Below are 20,626 nucleotides of genomic sequence, written 5' to 3' on the forward strand. Positions count from 1 at the left end.
TTGAGAATCAGGCCGGGGGACACTTCCGGATGGAGTTCTCCACTCCCCCGGATGAAAGGTCTGCCTGCTCAGGAAGTCCGCCACCCCGTTGTCCACCCCTGGGATGTGGATCGCAGACAGATAGCAAGAATGGGCCTCCGCCCACTGAATTATTTAGTTTACCTCTGTCATCGCTAAGGAACTCCTGGTTCCTCCCTGATGATGTAAGCCACTGAAGTTATGTTGTCCGATTGGAACCTGATAAACTGGACCGAGGCTAACTGAGGCCAGGCGAGCATTGAAAATTGCTCTCAGCTCCAGAATGTTTATAGGAAGAAGAGACTCTAACTGAGTCCAAACCCCCTGAGTCTTTAGGGAGCCCCAGACTGCTCCCCATCCTAGAAGGCAGGCGTCTGTAGTCACAATCACCCAAGATGGTCTGCAAAAGATCCAGCGACAACCACCATTGAAGAGAATCCTTTGTCTCCTGCTCCAGAAGTATTCGCGGAGACAAATCGGCATAATCTCCATTCCATTGCCTGAGCATGTTTAACTGCAGAGGTCTGAGATGGAACTGAGCAAACGGGATGATGTCCATTGCCGCTACCATCAGTCCGATCACCTCCATGCACTGAGCCACTGATGGCTGAGGAGTGGACTGAAGGGCTAGAAAAAGTATTGAAAATCTTTGATTTCCTAACTTCTGTCAGAAAAAATCTTCATTGATAGGGAATCTATTATGGTTCCCAAGAAAGATACCCTTGTATTTGGGACTAAGGAACTCTTTTCCAAATTTACCTTTCACCCGTGAGATCGTAGGAAGGATAACACCATGTTCGTGTGGGATCTTGCTTGTTGTAAAGATGGCGCCTGGACTAAGATGTCGTCCGGATAGGGCGCCACTGCAATGCCCCAAAACCGAAGCACCGCTAACAGCGATCCCAGAACCTTTGAGAAAATTCTGGGAGCTGAAGCAAGACCCTAGGGAAGAGCCACAAATTGTAAGTGTTTGACTAGAAAGGCAAATCCTTTTACACTTGTGATGATCCTTGTGAATAGGAATATGGAGGTATGCATCCTTTAATGCCACTGTTGTCATGAATTGACCCTCTTGGACCCAAGGAAGAATGAAACGATAGTTGCCATCTTGATTAGACTTATGAGTAATATTAGTCTGACCATTCCCTCTTAGGAACCACAAACATAACGGAATAGAAACTATAACTCCCAGATCAGAGAAGTTCCATATAAGTGTAAAAACGCCTCTCCTTCTGTCTGGTCTGCAGATCTTGAAGGCAGAACCTGCCTCTGGGAGAAAGAAACTTAAACTCCAGTTTGTATCTCAAAACCAAGAATGAACGAAGAAGGAAAGCCTGCCGCCCACAAGATCCGGTCCCGGATCGGAGGCAGGCTCTTCTTGCTGTCTTTTGAATTGCATTCCCCTATTCCAAGACTGATTGGGTCTCCAGGAAGGTTTGGACTGCTCCCGCTTGGAAGAAGGAATAGATGGATTTTCCTTGAAATTCGAAAGGAAATAAAAATACTCTGATGTCCGCTTTATATCTCCGTAATATCAGAGTTATCTCCGTCAAACCAGGTCCAAACAAGGTATTTCCCTTGTAAGGAATCCCCAAAAAATATAGACTTAAATGAGACAATTTCTGGATCTTAACCCTAACACACTGCGGGTCATTGTAGGAAGCCAGAAATCTTAACTCCTTGAAGGTAAGCATCTGTAGAAAAGAAGTTGGATAACTTCAAGGCCCCTATCCAGTCCTGGATTTTTATGAGGGAAGTGTCTGTCCAATAGAAATAGACAACACATTAATCCATTATGCTGCCACACTAGTGATGTTACCACTGCAGGAAGTCATTATAAACCCTAGTGTACATACATTATTTTATCTCCTAGGGAACCGTCCGCCAAGACTCCTCAATAGACTCTGACATAGGAAGCATCCATTAAAGTTATGAGATGGAGAAAAAGTGGGTACCCGGTCTCTCTGTAGCCCTTTCTGGTACCAAAATTACTTGTTTAGTTTTACTGTACTGATTAGGACTGACTACGCCAATCATGTCAGTGTCATTCAGAATAGTTAGAACCTCCTTGGGTAGCAAACGGAGATGTTCAAGCTTAAACTGAAACAAACAACTTCAGTATCAGACAAAGGTCTTACCCAGATGGAGTCTGAGATTTTCCCCATATATACTACCGAAGTATTTTCCTCTTTCAGGCTTCAGGGAAGAAACATTCAGAATAGTTACTACTGTTTATCTGATTAAATACATTTCATCAAGCGTCTTCCCTGTAGTATGGGAAAAACAGAAAATGCAACAGATATCGCCAATGACATTAGAGGAGCGATGTCTTCCATAGTAACTCCAGATGGAGTTTGCAAGGAAGCGCAGGGCACTGCATGTGTGGGCTATAAAATTTTGTGGAGACTTGAGGAAAAAAATCTTTATCCCTATAGTAAAGTTCTCACAACATAAGGGACAGAGAAAAGGATTGGTAGTTTCACATTTATTTCAAAAACATAAGGAGACACTTTGTGGGGTCTCTTGGACCAATCTGACTCACATTGCATATGAATGATTAATCAATAAAAGTCTTAACTTTTTTTTAATAAAAATTAACACATGAAAACCGTTACTGTCTCTTTAAATTTTAAAGAGAAACTTTTTTATTTAAGTGGGCAGAAAAGGCTGAATAGGTACATGAGGTATGTGAGTATTGCAAACCCCCTCTACACCTCAACTTAACCCAGCTGAGGTGCCTGTCAGCCCTACTGCACAAATTCCTGACTCAGCTTTAACGCTGTCTGTAAGCGCAACAACTCTGACCTAAAAATCTCCTTTCCTTCCGATAACCGGAAGTGCTAGAAAAGAGGTGTTGTCTCCCAAGCACAAATACTCTGACTAAAATTATCCGTTCCTTCCAATAACCGGAAGTGTTAGGAAAGTGGTGCGCAACGAAATTGGCGCCACACAAGCTCCGCGTTTCAATAGTCATCTCCCGGTCGCCATTATTATTTTAAAAAATAAGCCACAGGGAGCAAATTAGCAGACTGATCAGCTTCTTTCGTTTAGGTAGCTGCTTAGTCCGATTGCTAAAATTTTACAGTGAAACACCCTCACACTGTCTCTCTGTAGAAACAGCTCATCGTTGTCAATATGTAATCTCCCGGTTGGTTATTATTAGTCATGAAACCGCCGGGAGATGAGTCATTTAGCCCCAGTGCCTGCGTCCAAACTGCCATAGTGTCCCCTAATACACTAGGAGAATCTCTCTCTGTAACCCTTTCAAAGAGCCCAATTACAATGAGGTTTGTATAAAAAATAAAGTGCCCAAACTTTTTGTGAGTTTTCTTTATACCCCCAGAAATAAAGCCAGCACTTAACTCATCTTCTGCCTGACAGCAAGGCAGTTCCCAGGTTTGAGAGGTCCTCTCCCTCACATGGACCTGTGAAATAAAAAATTCCTGAGTAAATAACCCTCAGGTTTTCAGCATAAGGGCAGCATCAATATATGGGAGGCGCAGTGAGAATTATGTCCCACAAGCTCCCATTGCTCTAAAGCCACCACTGCTCTACTGAAGAGACTGATATAGACTATGGCTACACCGTAGGACAAAGCAGCACAATCTTGCACTACTTTAAAAACAAACTCTTGATTGAAGAATCTTTTCTAACACCTAATTTACCACCTCCTTGCACTTAACGTAGGCAAAGAGAATGACTGGGTTGGGAGGGAAGGGAGGTGATATTTAACAGTATTGCTGCGGTGGTCTTTGCCACCTCCTGCAGGGCAGGAGTGGTATTCCCAATAGTAATTAAGATGATCCGTGGACTCATTGTGTCATTAAAAAGAAAAATGTATTTGCTAAATAAGCAAAAAAGCAAACAGCATAGCCCTCTAGAATATAAAGAGAGCAGAGAGCATAAAGGAAGTGGGGTAATATAACCAAAAAAATATTTGGCGCAAAGTATGACGCACAACACAAAGTGAAATTTTTTTGGCACCAACCAACATCTGGAAATGACGCAATTCGCGTCATAACAAAACAAACTAACGTCAATAAAGACGCAGGAAATGACAAAACTTGCGAAACTATAGACACAAATTTGCGCCAAAAGATGTTCGCGCCAAAATAAAATGACGCAATAAATAACAGCATAAAAAGACTAAACCCCAGGTAAGAAGATTTTTAAAAAATAACTTCCTAAAACATGATTCTCATACTGAAACTGTTAGACTGCAAAGGGAAATACACATAGACCCGACTCATGGCAAATATAAGTAAACTTTATATTATTAATACATAAAGCGCCAAACATAGCTGAGAGTGTCTTAAATAATGATACATACTTACCGATAACAGACATCCACATATAGCAGACAGCCAAACCAGTACTGAAAACTATCAGCAGAGGTAATAGTATAAAGTATATTGTCGATCTGAAAAGGGAGGTAGGAGATGAATCCCTACGACAGAGAACCCTTGAAAAGATTTCCCATGAGTGAAACCATAAAAATCAACACGCAATACTCTCTTCACGTCCCTCTGACAAACACTGTACTCAGAGGAATTTTGCTTCAGAACGCTCATCATAGAACAAAACATAAAAATCAAGCACAAACTTACTTCACCACCTCCATAGGAGGCAAAGTTTGTAAAAACTGAAGTATGTGTGTGGTGGGATGTGTATTTATAGGCATCGTGAGGTTTGGGAAACTTTGCCCCTCCTGGTAGGGATGTATATCCCATACTTCACTAGCTCATGGACACTTGCCATTTACATGAAAGAAACATAGAAAGCAGATAATACAAGTAACAAGTTAAATAAAGACTAATATGCTTTTCTAATGTGTATACTTATAGATGTGCCTGAATTATAACTTAAGGGGAATGCAAAAAAGCTTGGTGTGGAATGTCACTGACTATCCTGTCCAGAGGACAGAATATATAAGCTACTAGAATAGACAATTTACTTAATGTGTATTTATCACAAAATTAAAATATTTAACACAGACCACTGATACCTAAAATATTATTTGTTCTTACCAATGACCAAAGAGCCGCTTTCAGTTGTTTTACTCCCTCCCACCCATCTAAAGACGGAGATCTGACAGTGTAACTTAAGTCTGGGACAATATTCTGTAGGAAAAAAAAAAGTTTAAAATGTAATAAGCCACATGAAGTTTATAAATCGAATACTTCAAAAAAACAACACACCATTTAGTAATGATTTATATTGCTGGTTTTATGACAATCAAAATATGAACAATCCAAAAATAATTTATTTCCTAAGTTTATTTACTGTGGTATAATTACATAGCATAAAAAAATAAAGAAAGACTGAGCTAAAACATAAATATAATGAAATATTTTTAAAGTTTTATAGAACAGGTGAGCCCTGATCAGAAATCTCTAATGCAAGGTTCTGTAGATGCAACTTTTACAGGGGTTTTATTTAGGGATGTGCAATCATTTTCGTATGAATGTCAAAAATCAAATAGCGTTTTCTTCATTTTCGTTAACATCGTAATAACTAATATGGCTATCATTGGAAAAAACAAAAATGTTTTTACGAATATTACTTAAAAAAAACAAAAACATAATTTATGTAAGAGCTTACCTGATAAATTCATTTCTTTCATATTAGCAAGAGTCCATGAGCTAGTGACGTATGGGATATACATTCCTACCAGGAGGGGCAAAGTTTCCCAAACCTCAAAATGCCTATAAATACACCCCTCACCACACCCACAAATCAGTTTAACGAATAGCCAAGAAGTAGGGTGATAAAAAAAGTGCGAAAGCATATAAAATAAGGAATTGGAATAGTTGTGCTTTATACAAAAAAATCATAACCACCACAAAAAGGGTGGGCCTCATGGACTCTTGCTAATATGAAAGAAATGAATTTATCAGGTAAGTTCTTACATAAATTATGTTTTCTTTCATGTAATTAGCAAGAGTCCATGAGCTAGTGACGTATGGGATAATGACTACCCAAGATGTGGATCTTTCCACACAAGAGTCACTAGAGAGGGAGGGATAAAATAAAGACAGCCAATTCCTGCTGAAAATAATCCACACCCAAAATAAAGTTTAATGAAAACATAAGCAGAAGATTCAAACTGAAACCGCTGCCTGAAGTACTTTTCTACCAAAAACTGCTTCAGAAGAAGAAAACACATCAAAATGGTAGAATTTAGTAAAAGTATGCAAAGAGGACCAAGTTGCTGCTTTGCAAAGCACAAACTTACTTCACCACCTCCATAGGAGGCAAAGTTTGTAAAACTGATTTGTGGGTGTGGTGAGGGGTGTATTTATAGGCATTTTGAGGTTTGGGAAACTTTGCCCCTCCTGGTAGGAATGTATATCCCATACGTCACTAGCTCATGGACTCTTGCTAATTACATGAAAGAAATGTATGCTTACCTGATAAATTTCTTTCTTTCTGGACATGGAGAGTCCACAACGTCATTCTAATTACTAGTGGGATATTTAACTCCTGGCCAGCAGGAGGCGGCAAAGAGCACTACAGCAAAGCTGTTAAGTGTAACTTCCCTTACCCATAATCCAGTCCACAAAGTCATTCCAATTACTAGTGGGAACCAATACCCAAGCCAGGGTACACGAAATGAACAGGGAGGGAGAACAAGGCAGGAGGACCTAAACAGAAGGCACCACCGCTTGAAGAACCTTTCTCCCAAAAGAGGCCTCAGCTGAGGCAAAAGTAACAAATTTGTATATTTTGGAAAGAAATACAAAGAGAACCATGTTGCCGCCTTGCAGATCTGTTCCACAGAAGCTTCATTTTTGAAAATCCAAGATGAAGAAACAGCCCTAGAGAAATGAGCCGTAATTCCATCAGGAAGCTGCTGTCCAGCAGTCTCATAAGCAAAACGAATCATACTTCTTAACAAGAGGAAAAGAGAAAAAGAGAAGTAGAAGTGGCCTTCTGACCCTTACGCTTTCCAGAGAAAACAACAAACAGGGCAGAAGATTGCCGAAAATCTTTAGTAGCTAGAAAGAAATTTTTTAGAGTATGCACAACATCCAAGTTATGCAAAAGACGTTCCTTAGGAAAAGGATTAGGACAAAAAGAACAAACAACAATATCCTAATTAAAGTTTCTATCCGACCTTAGGGAGAAACCCCAATTTAGTACGAAGGACCTCCTTATCTGCATGAAAAATAAGATACGGGGAATCACACTGCAGAGCTGAAAGCTCAGAAACTCTGTGAGTGAAAGAAATAGCAAGGAGAAACCTTCCAAGATAATGTTATAGCAACAACATGCATCAACTCTGAGTCTGCTGCAAAACTTTAAGAACTAGGATAAGGCTCCAAGGAGGAGCAACAGGCTTAAACACAGGCCTGATTCTGACAAGGGCCTCAACAAAATCTAGAACATCTGGTATTCTGCCAGACACTTGGGCAAAAAGATAGACAAAGCAGAAATCTGACCCTTCAGAGTACTGACTGAAACCTTTCTCCAGGCCATCCTGAAGAAAATAAAAAAATTGGGGAATCCTCACCTAACTCCAAGAAAAACCTATAGCTTCACACCAAAAAAAAGGTAGTTACACTATCTCTTATGGAAAATCTTACGAGTAACAGGATTACGAGCCTGAAGCATAGAATCAACGACTGCCTCCAAAAAAAATCAATCTCTAGGCACGGCAGTCAGCCTCAGAGAATCTATGTTTTGGAAGAAGGAATGGACCGAGAAATAGAAGGTCCTTCCTCAGAGGTAACCTCCAAGGTGGAAAAGATTACATCTCCACCCGATCCGAAAACCAGATCCTGCAAGCCAGGCAGTAGCTATTAGAATCACAGACGTCCTCTCCTGCTTGATACGAGCAATGACTCAAGGAAAGAGAGCAAACAAAGGAAAAAGGTATGCTAGCCCGAAATCCCAAGGGACCGCCAGAGCATCTATCAGGATCTCTAGACCTAGAACCGTACTTTGAAAGCTTGGCGTTTTGACGAGACGCCATCAGAACAAACTCCGGAACCCCCCACCTGAGGGATATCCTGGAGAACACTTCCGGATGGAGAGTCCATTCCCCGGGAAGAAAAGTCTGTCTGCTCACAAAATCCGCTTCCCAATTGTCCACTCCTGGAATGTGGATGGCAGACCGGAGACAATAGTGAGCTTCTGCCCACTGTAGAATGCGAGTCACCTCCTTCATGGCCAAGGAACTTCCTTCCTGGTGTTGATGTAAACCACTGAGGTTATGATGTCTGACTGGAATCTGATAAACCAGACTAACAATAAGTGAGGCCACGCTGACAGGGCATTGAAGATTCCAAGATGTTTATGGGAACAGAAAAGACTCTTCCCGAGACCACAGGCCCTGAGCCTTCAGAGAACCCCAAACAGCTCCTCAGTCTGACAGACTGGAGTCCATAGTCACAATCACCGAGGAGGTCTCAGGAAGCAAGTGCCCCGAGACCGATGTTCCTATGAAATCCACCATGAGAGAGTGTCTCTTGTTAGGGGGGTCCAGATTTATCCCCTGTGATAAATCTGAATGGTCTCTGTTCCAATGATGGAGCATTCAAAGCTGCAGCGGTCGCAGATGGAACCAAGCAAAAGGAATGATGTCCATGGAAGCCACCATCAGACCAATCACCTCCATGCCTTGAGTCACTGATGGATGAAAAGCAGAATGGAGGGAAAGGCAGGAAAGCAAGAAGTTTGGATTTTCTGATTTCCGTCAGAAAAATCTTCATGGACAAGGAATCTATGATTGTCCCTAGGAAACACACTTTGAAGATGGAACTAGAGAACTCCGTATGAGATTTTGCAAGTTGAAAAGATGATGCCTGAACAAAGATGATGTCTGTATAAGGCTTCCTCCAATCACGGCTTTCCCCCCAGGGAAGTCATTGCCTGAAGCCATGCCGTGACTGGAGGAAGTTGCATTAGTCATTGAGGACGTGTGAAGAGAGGATCTCCGGGTGGGGGGAGCTGCTCTGGCTGTGAAAAAAATAAAGGTAAGTTTTTAATCAAAACGGCTGCTTTCTAAACTTTGATGAATGAAAGTGCCCCTGTTTTTAATAGTATTTTTAAAAAACGGGCTTTCATTCATCAAAGTTTACCTTCACTTTAATATACTGTGTGTGTACATACTACTCATTACACGGTGTTTGCATACTACTCATTACACAGTGTTTGCATACTACTCATTACACAGTGTTTGCATACTACTCATTACACAGTGTGTACATACTACTCATTACACGGTGTGTACATACTACTCATTACACGGTGTGTACATACTACTCATTACACGGTGTGTACATACTACTCATTACACGGTGTGTACATACTACTCATTACACGGTGTGTACATACTACTCATTACACGGTGTGTACATACTACTCATTACACGGTGTGTACATACTACTCATTACACGGTGTGTACATACTACTCATTACACGGTGTGTACATACTACTCATTACACGGTGTGTACATACTACTCATTACACGGTGTGTACATACTACTCATTACACGGTGTGTACATACTACTCATTACACGGTGTGTACATACTACTCATTACACGATGTGTACATACTACTCATTACACGATGTGTACATACTACTCATTACACGGTGTGTACATACTACTCATTACACGGTGTGTACATACTACTCATTACACGGTGTGTACATACTACTCATTACACGGTGTGTACATACTACTCATTACACAGTGTGTACATACTACTCATTACACAGTGTGTACATACTACTCATTACAGTGTGTACATACTACTCATTACACGGTGTGTACATACTACTCATTACACGGTGTGTACATACTACTCATTACACAGTGTGTACATACTACTCATTACACAGTGTGTACATACTACTCATTACACGCTGTGCACATACTACGCATTACACGGTGTGTATATAATACTCATTACACTGTGTGTATATAATACTCATTACACTGTGTGTATATAATACTCATTACACTGTGTGTACATAATACTCATTACACTGTGTGTACATAATACTCATTACACTGTGTACATAATGAGAACATAACACTTAATATACTGTGTACATAAACTAATACATTGTGTGTATATAACATAATACACTGTGTGTACATAATACTCATTACACTGTGTGTATATAACACTCATTACACTGCGTGTACATGGTAATCATTACACAGTGAGTACATAAAGAGAACATAACACTTAATACAATGGGTACATAACTCATTACACTGAGTTACTGTCTTATGTGTTACATAAAAGAAAAAATGTTGAGTCCCAGCCAGCTTTTAGATACCCTTTGCTAAAAAAAAAAAAAAGGGTGGTGACAAGTATCGGCAGCCTGCAGATCCTCCCTCACAATCTCTATGAAAGAGATCCCTTGATAATGGATGCTGAGCGCATCTCTCTAAAATATCATTACGGTTAAAATGTACCCGCCCACAATGGCGGAACAAAACTGCGCACCCAGCAACAAACAGGACCCTTAAAGCAAGTCCAAGTACAGCCAAGTATGCGAAAACGGCACAACTTGCATGATCGCAAACTGCTAGGGGGAGGAAATAAAACGACAGGCTCCAAGACAAAATAAGCCCAAGGCATTTAACCCAACAAAAAGGCAAGGTGCAGGGAAATACTTCTAAGTATTAAGACTCTAACTGCGCCATAAACGGTCCGGGCCCTCAGCAGTTAGCAAAAATGAGGGAAAGTAATACAAATACCAATACATACTGGGCTCTATATAAAGCCATATTTGTAGCAAACAGACCGTGCAGGCAAATAAAGTGGAACATTTCACTCCTTTTAGAGCCAGTCCCCACATGCTATAAAACCTGGGTCCGTATAGAAATACCCGGTCATAGAAGCGGCAAATCCCTGATTATATAACTGCTCAGTCGCAATGTATCTTAGAGATCAGTAAATCTCACACTGTGATAAAAATCTCTATTTTATTTCAAACACATAAAATGTAAAAAATCTGTCCACAATAAGAATCCTTAACTAAGAAGGATTACTATGACCCAGCAAAGATCCATATGAGGATTAACCTGTTAAGTGCTGCTGTCCTTCAATACCTAAAAGGCAAAGGCACTTACCTTAGATCCAGCTGCAGGACAGATGCTGCTCCTTGGGTGTGGCAGGTACTTCACTTCCTGTCATGGACCTGTTGGAAAAGAAAGAGCAGTGTAACCAACTCTGGCTTTCTACAAAAAATGGTAGCAAAGTGTTAAAAGAAAAGCAAAGACAACCTTGCCGACTTTTAACTGCTAAAAGCCACCACTACTCTTACTAAAGAGATTGACATGGACACAGCTAGATCCCAATCCTTGCTTGCAGGGAAAAGTACCCATAAAAGGATTAAATATCTTCAAACACCAACTTTGCACATCCTCTATTGACAGAGGCAAAGAGAAAGACTGGGGATTATGGGTAAGGGAAGTTACACTTAACAGCTTTGCTGGGGTGCTCTTTGCCTCCTCCTGCTGGCCAGGAGTTGAATATCCCACTAGTAATTGGAATGACGTTGTGGACTCTCCATGTCATAGAAAAAAAAATTGAATTTTCAATTCTATAGCAGACTGCTGTTATGATGCAACTTTGTTATCCAATAATACTAAACCAGGAAGAGAAGCAAATGGATTGACAGTTTCACTTAAAGGGACAGCGTACACTAAAATTGTTTTTGTTTAAAAAGATAGATAATGCCTTTACTACCCATTCCCCAGATTTGCACAACCAACATTGTTAGATTAATATATTTTATAACATTTAAACCTCTACATTTCTGCCTGTTTCAAACGCTCTATTGACAGCCTCTTAATCACATGCTTTTGTATTTGCTTTTCACAACAGGGGACTGATAGTTCATGTGGACCATATAGATAAAGTGTTCACGCCCGAGGAGTTATTTAAGATTTAGCACAACAATACTAAATGCAACTCAATAGATAATAAATAGTCACAGTCATGTGATCGGGGGCTGTCAGAAGATGCTTAGATACAAGGTGGAGGGAGGGAAGTGAAAGGGTGATTTTTAAGTTATTGCCAAACGTTTTCAGCCTCAGATCTGTGTGCAATAAGTGTTCTAATTTCATCAGGATTTCAGTATATCCCTTTAAGTGAAGAGACTTTCAGTATAGCGATACCAAGGGGAAAATCATAAATCATCTATTTCAAATGCCTATATAAAAGGTAAAGCAGCTATAAACACTTTTTTACACTCAAGTATGTAAACTGCAGAATCAAAATGAACAAATTAAAGGGGAGAAAAATGTAGGATACAGACATACAGTCACACTGTTCTATGCCTTTAAGAAAACATTTTTAAAAAAAAAACAGACAAAGCAAAAAAACTAGATGTATGAAATAAAATTTTTTATAAAATGTAAAAAAGCTATAACTAGCAGATTACAGCTTTAGATACAGGGAAAATGCCAAGAATTAGCAGTGCAGCTGAAAATGAACAAATTTCATTTAAATGTTTTTTTTTTCGTGCACAGCACTAGTTTTATTAATAAAAAAATAAAAAATAAATCAATAAAAAAATACAATTCTCTTTAAATTTATAATTTCGGCAGACACTGTTAGCCTTTAAACATAAACCAAATAACAAAGCAAAAAAACTAGATGTATGAAATAAAAAAATTAATAAAATGTAAAAAAGCTATAACTAGCAGATTACAGCTTTAGATACAGGGAAAAATGCCAAGAATTTGCAGTGCAGCTGAAAATGAACAAATTTCCTTTTTAATGTTTTTTTTTTCTTTTGTGCACAGCACTAGTTTTATTAATAAATAATAAAATAAAAAAAAAATCAATAAAAAAAATACAATTCTCTTTAAATGTATAATTTCGGCAGACACTGTTAGCCTTTAAACATAAGCCAAATAAACCGTAAAAAGAGGAAACAGTAACTGAGGGTAGTTTTTAAAAGGACATGAAACCCAAATTTTTTTTTCCTGATTCAGACAGAGCATGCGTTTTAAGCGACTTTCCAATTTACCTCTATTCTCAATTTTGCTTCATTCTCTTGGTATCTTTTGTTTAAGTTGCAGCAATGCACTATTGGGAACTAGCTGAACACATTGGTAAACCAATGACAAGAGGCATATATGTGCAGCCACCAATCAGAAGCTAGCTCCCGAGTCTACCTAGGTATCCTTTTAAAAAAAGGATACAGAGAGCAAAGCAAATTAGATAATAGAAGTAAATTGGAAAGTTGTTTAAAATTGTATGCTCTATCTGAATCATGAAGGAAATGTTTTTGGTTTCATGTCCCTTTATGCAAAGATGACAACTGAAATATGAAAAGAAGATCTCATTATTCTCATCTTAAAGGATGAATGAAAACAATGTAGTAAAACAGCTTAAACCAATAGTCTGGCTTGCTCCAGTATAGCCTTTCTACATCAAGCATTATGTATCATGAAAGTAAAATAAATTATGCCACTTTTTTTTTTACAGGTTATTTAATTTCTGTACCTCCCACTTTAATATCACATCACCATCTGTAATAACTGTACAACTGGAAAATAACATTTTGCTATAGTAAGGAAAGCTGAACCCTTTTGAATAATCCAGAGCTCCACCCCCTGCTTTACAGCTACCTTTTCAACACAATTTATTAGACTTCTTCTCCCAAGGAGGTACAAACAGGTTGTGGCAATGTTTCGGGAGATTATCCCTTAATCATGCTTAATCTCCCGAAACGTTGCCATAACCTGTTTGTACCTCCATGGGAGAAGAAGTCTAATAAATTTTGTTGAAAAGGAAGGTGCTGTGGAATTTCTTGTTTCCTGCATTTATAGAGGTTAGACAGTCCCCTCTCACTACTTGCATCTGACTTTACCAGGGAGCTGTACACTTTGTTTGCGACTGCTTTACAGCTACAATATGAATATTTATGAGGCAGGAGAGTGGGAGTAGCTGGGGGCAGAGCTCTGGGTGTTGCCGAGGTGCAGATGAAACGAAGAATGTGCTGGGGTAAAATCCCTATTATTTATGTGCAGTTTGTTACAGGTAAATATAAATTGCTCTGTCTACATCTCTCAGACGGTGCTCAGCTGATATAAATATAAAATACATCAGTCCATACAAAAAACATAATTTATGTAAGAACTTACCTGATAAATTCATTTCTTTCATATTAGCAAGAGTCCATGAGCTAGTGACGTATGGGATATACATTCCTACCAGGAGGGGCAAAGTTTCCCAAACCTCAAAATGCCTATAAATACACCCCTCACCACACCCACAATTCAGTTTAACGAATAGCCAAGAAGTGGGGTGATAAAAAAGTGCGAAAGCATATAAAATAAGGAATTGGAATAATTGTGCTTTATACAAAATCATAACCACCACAAAAAAAGGGCGGGCCTCATGGACTCTTGCTAATATGAAAGAAATGAATTTATCAGGTAAGTTCTTACATAAATTATGTTTTCTTTCATGTAATTAGCAAGAGTCCATGAGCTAGTGACGTATGGGATAATGACTACCCAAGAAGTGGATCTTTCCACACAAGAGTCACTAGAGAGGGAGGGATAAAATAAAGACAGCCAATTCCTGCTGAAAATAATCCACACCCAAAATAAAGTTTAACGAAAAACATAAGCAGAAGATTCAAACTGAAACCGCTGCCTGAAGTACTTTTCTACCAAAAACTGCTTCAGAAGAAGAAAATACATCAAAATGGTAGAATTTAGTAAAAGTATGCAAAGAGGACCAAGTCGCTGCTTTGCAGATCTGGTCAACCGAAGCTTCATTCCTAAACGCCCAGGAAGTAGAAACTGACCTAGTAGAATGAGCTGTAATTCTCTGAGGCGGAGTTTTACCCGACTCAACATAGGCAAGATGAATTAAAGATTGAACTGAATTGTGGGTGTGGTGAGGGGTGTATTTATAGGCATTTTGAGGTTTGGGAAACTTTGCCCCTCCTGGTAGGAATGTATATCCCATACGTCACTAGCTCATGGACTCTTGCTAATTACATGAAAGAAACACATTTATAGAGTGATGCAGGTATTGTATGCCTAGCTAGACTTTCCTTTTATAAACTGTACACCAGTTTATGTTTTGCTAATTGAAGATCACTGGGTAGAAATATAAATCCCAGATTATGAGTGGAGCGCAACTGTGCATATATCTGACTCCCTCTTTGTCCTCACTAAGGCACTCTGAATCTTTTCACACACAGCTCTGTAAAACATCTCAGGATCATATTTCACAGAGCTGTGAGTAGAATATTCAGCTCGTGTCTACAGAATGCTTACCGGGAGGACAGAGGGGGGAGTGAGATCGTGCCCAGTGTAAACAGTCAGGGAGAAACGGCTGAGTGCAGGTGAGGGGATTTGTAAGTGACATGCCTTATATATTCCACTGACAGCACCAGCATGGGGGCTGGCTGTAAAGGACACTAGATAGGGAATGTAGGAAAAGCTTTGCTCTGAAGCTAGTGGATATTACGTACGTATTTTCATGCACTGAGAGGATTAGAAACTTTATAATCATTTTTAGGAAAGTTAGCAGCAAAATTGCTAATACATGTCAATTACAAACGTTATCTTCTTTTGGTGCTTAATTTAAATAGCCTATATTTTTGTAGTGTATAATGTCCCTTTAACTCAACAGATTAATTGTTATAAAACAGATGATGAATGGATTTGATTGGCTGGGACTGTCTTCATGGTGTGGCTGTTTGGCTAGCTTGGAAAGAGGAAATAGTTAGGACACATAACACCTAAAGTAATAGAGACAGACTTCAGCTTTCTTTGCATGAGAACACCCACAGGCATTAGTCTATAGTATAGATAGGTTATAGGAATAGAGCCTTGTATGTTAGACACTACTCTTACTTTAGTGTAATTGCCTATAGTTAATTAAATTTACCACCTTTAAATATTATGTGTAAGTGAAATTTATTAACCTAATAAACATAGTTTGTTGTTAAAGGAAAAGCCTGACCGGTTTCAGTCACAATCCTGGTATTTAGGGGGGCTTTTTCACATTGGCGAAGCCAGGCAGGTTAGCGTTCCAGTTTTTTTTTTTTTGAGAAGACAAACTATTGGGGAACCCAGTACAAGCTACAGTTGTGGCTGGACTGAGACATGAGCGCACTGGAAGGCTATCTCGGAACAAGAATTCCGTACAGGAAGTTATTAACAGATGTGCAGATAATAGTACAACTGAATATGTGTGTAAAAATAATTTCAATGCATTAGAGTTATTAAATGATTTGTTGCAACAGTTTGAGGATGCCGTTTGTAGAATAAAGAAGTCTGTATTGAATAAGAAAGTTAAAGGGACATGAAACCCAACATTTTTCTTTCATGATTCAGATAGAGAATACAATTTCAAACAACTTTCCAATTTACTTCTATTATTTAAATTGCTTCTTTATCTTCCTATCCTTTGCAGACATGTTTATCTAGGAAAGTTCATGTGCAGCAGATAACCAAGGTCCTAGCTGTTGATTAGTGGCTGCATATATAAACTGATTGTGATTGGCGCACCTATGTGTTCAGTAAGAAACCAGTAGTGCATGGCTGCTCCTTCAACAAATGATGCCAAGAGAATAAAACAGATTAGATAACAGAAGTAAATTAGAAAGTTGTTTAAAATTGTATTCTCTATCTGAATCATGAAAGAATTTTTTTGGGTTTCATGTCCCTTTAAGTATAATGGTAATTTAGCAAAACTTATTGTACAGTATAAAGGTGCATTGGAAAGGTTAGAATTGTCCCGTTTTTATCAGAGAAAGATAGATATCTAAACAGTAATTATGCTAAGGAAGAAAAGCATTGTGTCACAAAAGTGAATCTAGCCAGACAGAGAATGTAGTTGAACATCCAAAACGAGAAAGAAAAGCTACAATAGTAACAACAAATACATTAGAAGAAGGTAAATCCAAGCCACTGCCATTGTTTCCTGTAAATACCACAACAGAGCTAGACAATACAAAGTGTAAAAAACCTATTTCTTCCATGTGCCAGGATAGATTAGAAAGTCCAGAAACAACAGGGTCTCAGATTATTGGAGAGAGTGTACAGAGGCCCTCTGTGTTGACTAGTGCACCAGAGGACCCATATAAAAAGTATGCAAGAAAGCTTAAAGGGACAGTCAAGTCCAAATTTTTTTTTTATTTTTCAAATAGGGCATGTAATTTTAAACAACTTTCCAATGTACTTTTATCAACAATTTTGCTTTGTTCTCTTGGTATTCTAGTAGAAAGCAAACCTTAGAAGGCCCATATGATAATTTCTAAGCCCTTGAATGCCGCCTCTATTTTATTTACTTTTCACAGCAGGGGAGAGCAAGCTCATGTAGGCCATATAGATAGCATTGTGATCACGCTCGTGGCTAGTGGCAGACACTGCACTAATTGGCTAAAATGCAAATCAATAGATAACAACTAAAAGTCATGTGATTAGGGGTGGTCAGAATATGCTTAGATACAAGTTAGTCACAGAAGTAAAAAGTGTATTAATATAACAGTGTTGGTTTTGCAAAACTGGGAAATGGGTAATAAAGGGATTATCTATCTTTTTAAACAACAAAAATTCTGGTGTTGACTGTCCCTTTAAAGCTCTTATTCAGCCTTATAATCTAGGCTTGCATATGTTTGATAATATTAATTTTGAGCAGTTTGTTATTCAGTACACCTTAGATGACCAGACTGCTTGTCATCTTCTGAAGATCTGGTTACCAGCATACTACAGCAAGTATTTACCACTCATACAGCAGAATGGGATATGGGCAGACAAGGAAAAGCGTAGTGATATGTTAATAGATCTAACCACCCTAGATATGACTGATCATTCATTCTTAGAAACAGTTGTTCCCCAACCAATGGAAAAGCCTTTAGCTTTCTGTTCTAAATTTAATGAAACATACTGTAGGGCTACAAACAAGCCAGATTTAGAGATAGGAGATACAAGGATGTTATGAATATTGGCAAGTAAATTTAAAGGACTTGATTTTGTTAATAGAAATTTACTGGCTAGAGCACGTAATTTCTAGGAATTTCTTTGTATTCTTGCAGACTGGCAAAAGGAGTCAACATTTAAAAGTGCACAGCCAGAGATAACACACAGAAATAATTGTAACAACAACAACATATACATGCCGCAAACCACTTTTTGCTTTGTTTGTGGGAAGATAGGACACAAAAGAAGATACTGCTGGTACAATAAAAGTTTCCAGGAAAGAACAGGCCAGGAATATGCTGGTGTTAATTATAGAAATTGGAAGTGCAAACCAACAAATGTTAAACTCCCAGAAATAAAACAAAAAATTATGAAAACATGGGAAACTAACGGCTAGATTTAGAGTTTTGTCGGTAACGACCCGCGTAGCTAACGCTGGCTTTTTCCCCCCCCGCACCTTTTAAATACCGCTGGTATTTAGAGTTCACAGAATGGCTGCGTTAGGCTCCAAAAAGGGAGCGTACAGGCATATTTACCGCCACTGCAACTCTCAATACCAGAGGTGCTTATGGACGCGGCCAGCTTCAAAAACTTGTTCGTGCACGATTCCCCCATTAAAAACAATGGGGCTGTTTGAGCTGTAAAAAAACCTAACACCTGCAAAAAAGCAGCGTTCAGCTCCTAACGCAGCCCCATTGTTTCCTATGGGGAAACACTTCCTATGTCTGCACCTAACACTCTAACATGTACCCCGAGTCTAAACACCCCTAACCTTACACTTATTAACCCCTAATCTGCCGCCCCCGCTATCGCTGACACCTGCATATTTTTTTTAACCCCTAATCTGCCGCTCCGTACACCGCCGCAACCTACGTTATTCCTATGTACCCCTAATCTGCTGCCCATAACACTGTCAACCCCTATATTATATTTATTAACCCCTAATCTGCCCCCCAAAACGTTGCCGCCAGCTACCTACAATAATTAACCCCTAATCTGCCGACCGGACCTCACCGCTACTATAATAAATGTATTAACCCCTAATCCGCCTCACTAACCCTATAATAAATAGTATGAACCCCTAATCTGCCCTCCCTAACATCGCTGACACCTAACTTCAAGTATTAACCCCTAATCTGCCGACCGGACCTCGCCGCTACTCTAATAAATTTATTAACCCCTAAAGCTAAGTCTAACCCTAACACTCCCCTAAATTAAATATAATTTAAATCTAACGAAATAAATTAACTTTTATTAAATAAATTATTCCTATTTAAAGCTAAATACTTACCTGTAAAATAAACCCTAATATAGCTACAATATAAATTATAATTATATTGTAGCTATTTTAGGATTTATATTTATTTTACAGGCAACTTTGTATTTATTTTAACCAGGTACAATAGCTATTAAATAGTTAAGAACTATTTAATAGCTACCTAGTTAAAATAATTACAAAATTACCTGTAAAATAAATCCTAACCTAAGTTACAATTAAACCTAACACTATCAATAAATTAATTAAATACAATACCTACAAATAAATACAATTAAATAAATTAACTAAAGTACAAAAAATAAAAAAAGCTAAGTTACAAAAAATAAAAAAATTAATTACAAACATAATAAAAATATTACAACAATTTTAAGCTAATTACACCTACTCTAAGCCCCCTAAAAAAATAAAGCCCCCCAAAATAAAAAAATGCCCTACCCTTTTCTAAAATTAAAATAGAAAAGCTCTTTTACCTTACCAGCCCTTAAAAGGGCCTTTTGCGGGGCATGCCCCAAAGAATTCAGCTCTTTTGCCTGTAAAAAAAAACATACAATACCCCCCCCCCAACATTACAACCCACCACCCACATACCCCTGATCTAACCAAATCCCCCTTAAATAAACCTAACACTAAGCCCCTGAAGATCTTCCTACCTTGTCTTCACCATGCCAGATATCACCGATCGCTCCAGGCTCCGAAGTCTTCATCCAAGCCCAAGCGGGGGCTGGAGATCCATCATCCGGCTGAAGTCTTCTATCAAGCAGCGGCTGAAGAGGTCCAGAAGAGGCTCCAAAGTCTTCATCCTATCCGGGCAGAAGAGTAGATCCGGACCGGCAACCATCTTCTTCCAAGCGGCATCTTCTATCTTCATCCGATGACAAGTGGCTCCATCTTGAAGACCTCTGGCGCGGATCCATCCTCTTCTTCCGACGTCCTAAGTCCGAATGAAAGTTCCTTTAAATGACGTCATCCAAGATGGCGTCCCTCGAATTCCGATTGGCTGATAGGATTCCATCAGCCAATCAGATTCAAGTTCAATCCGAAGTTCAAGTTCAATCCGATTGGCTGATTCAATCAGCCAATCAGATTGAGCTCGCATTCTATTGGCTGATCGAAACAGCCAATAGAATGCAAGCTCAATTTGATTGGCTGATTCAATCAGCCAATCAGATTTTCCCTACCTTAATTCCGATTGGCTGATAGAATCCTATCAGCCAATCGGAATTCGAGGGACGCCATCTTCATTCGCACTTAGGACGTCGGAAGAAGAGGATGGATCCGCGCCGGAGGTCTTCAAGATGGAGCCGCTTGTCATCAGATGAAGATAGAAGATGCCGCTTGGAAGAAGATGGTTGCCGGTCCGGATCTACTCTTCTGCCCGGATAGGATGAAGACTTTGGAGCCTCT

At 39.1% G+C, this 20,626-nt stretch overlaps 1 protein-coding gene across 3 annotated transcripts in view; it reads right to left on the reverse strand.

Moving 5' to 3' along the window:
- Positions 1-20,626, reverse strand: part of RICTOR (RPTOR independent companion of MTOR complex 2) — a 611,164-nt gene that overhangs the window by 117,558 nt on the left and 472,980 nt on the right. For all 3 annotated transcript variants that reach the window (XM_053701222.1, XM_053701221.1, XM_053701220.1), the window contains exon 25: positions 5,046-5,138. In XM_053701222.1, coding sequence (XP_053557197.1) covers positions 5,046-5,138 — 93 coding nt within the window. The remainder of the gene's footprint in view (positions 1-5,045; positions 5,139-20,626) is intronic.

This window comes from Bombina bombina, chromosome 2, assembly GCF_027579735.1.
Source record: "Bombina bombina isolate aBomBom1 chromosome 2, aBomBom1.pri, whole genome shotgun sequence".
NCBI classification, from domain to species: Eukaryota; Metazoa; Chordata; class Amphibia; order Anura; family Bombinatoridae; genus Bombina; species Bombina bombina.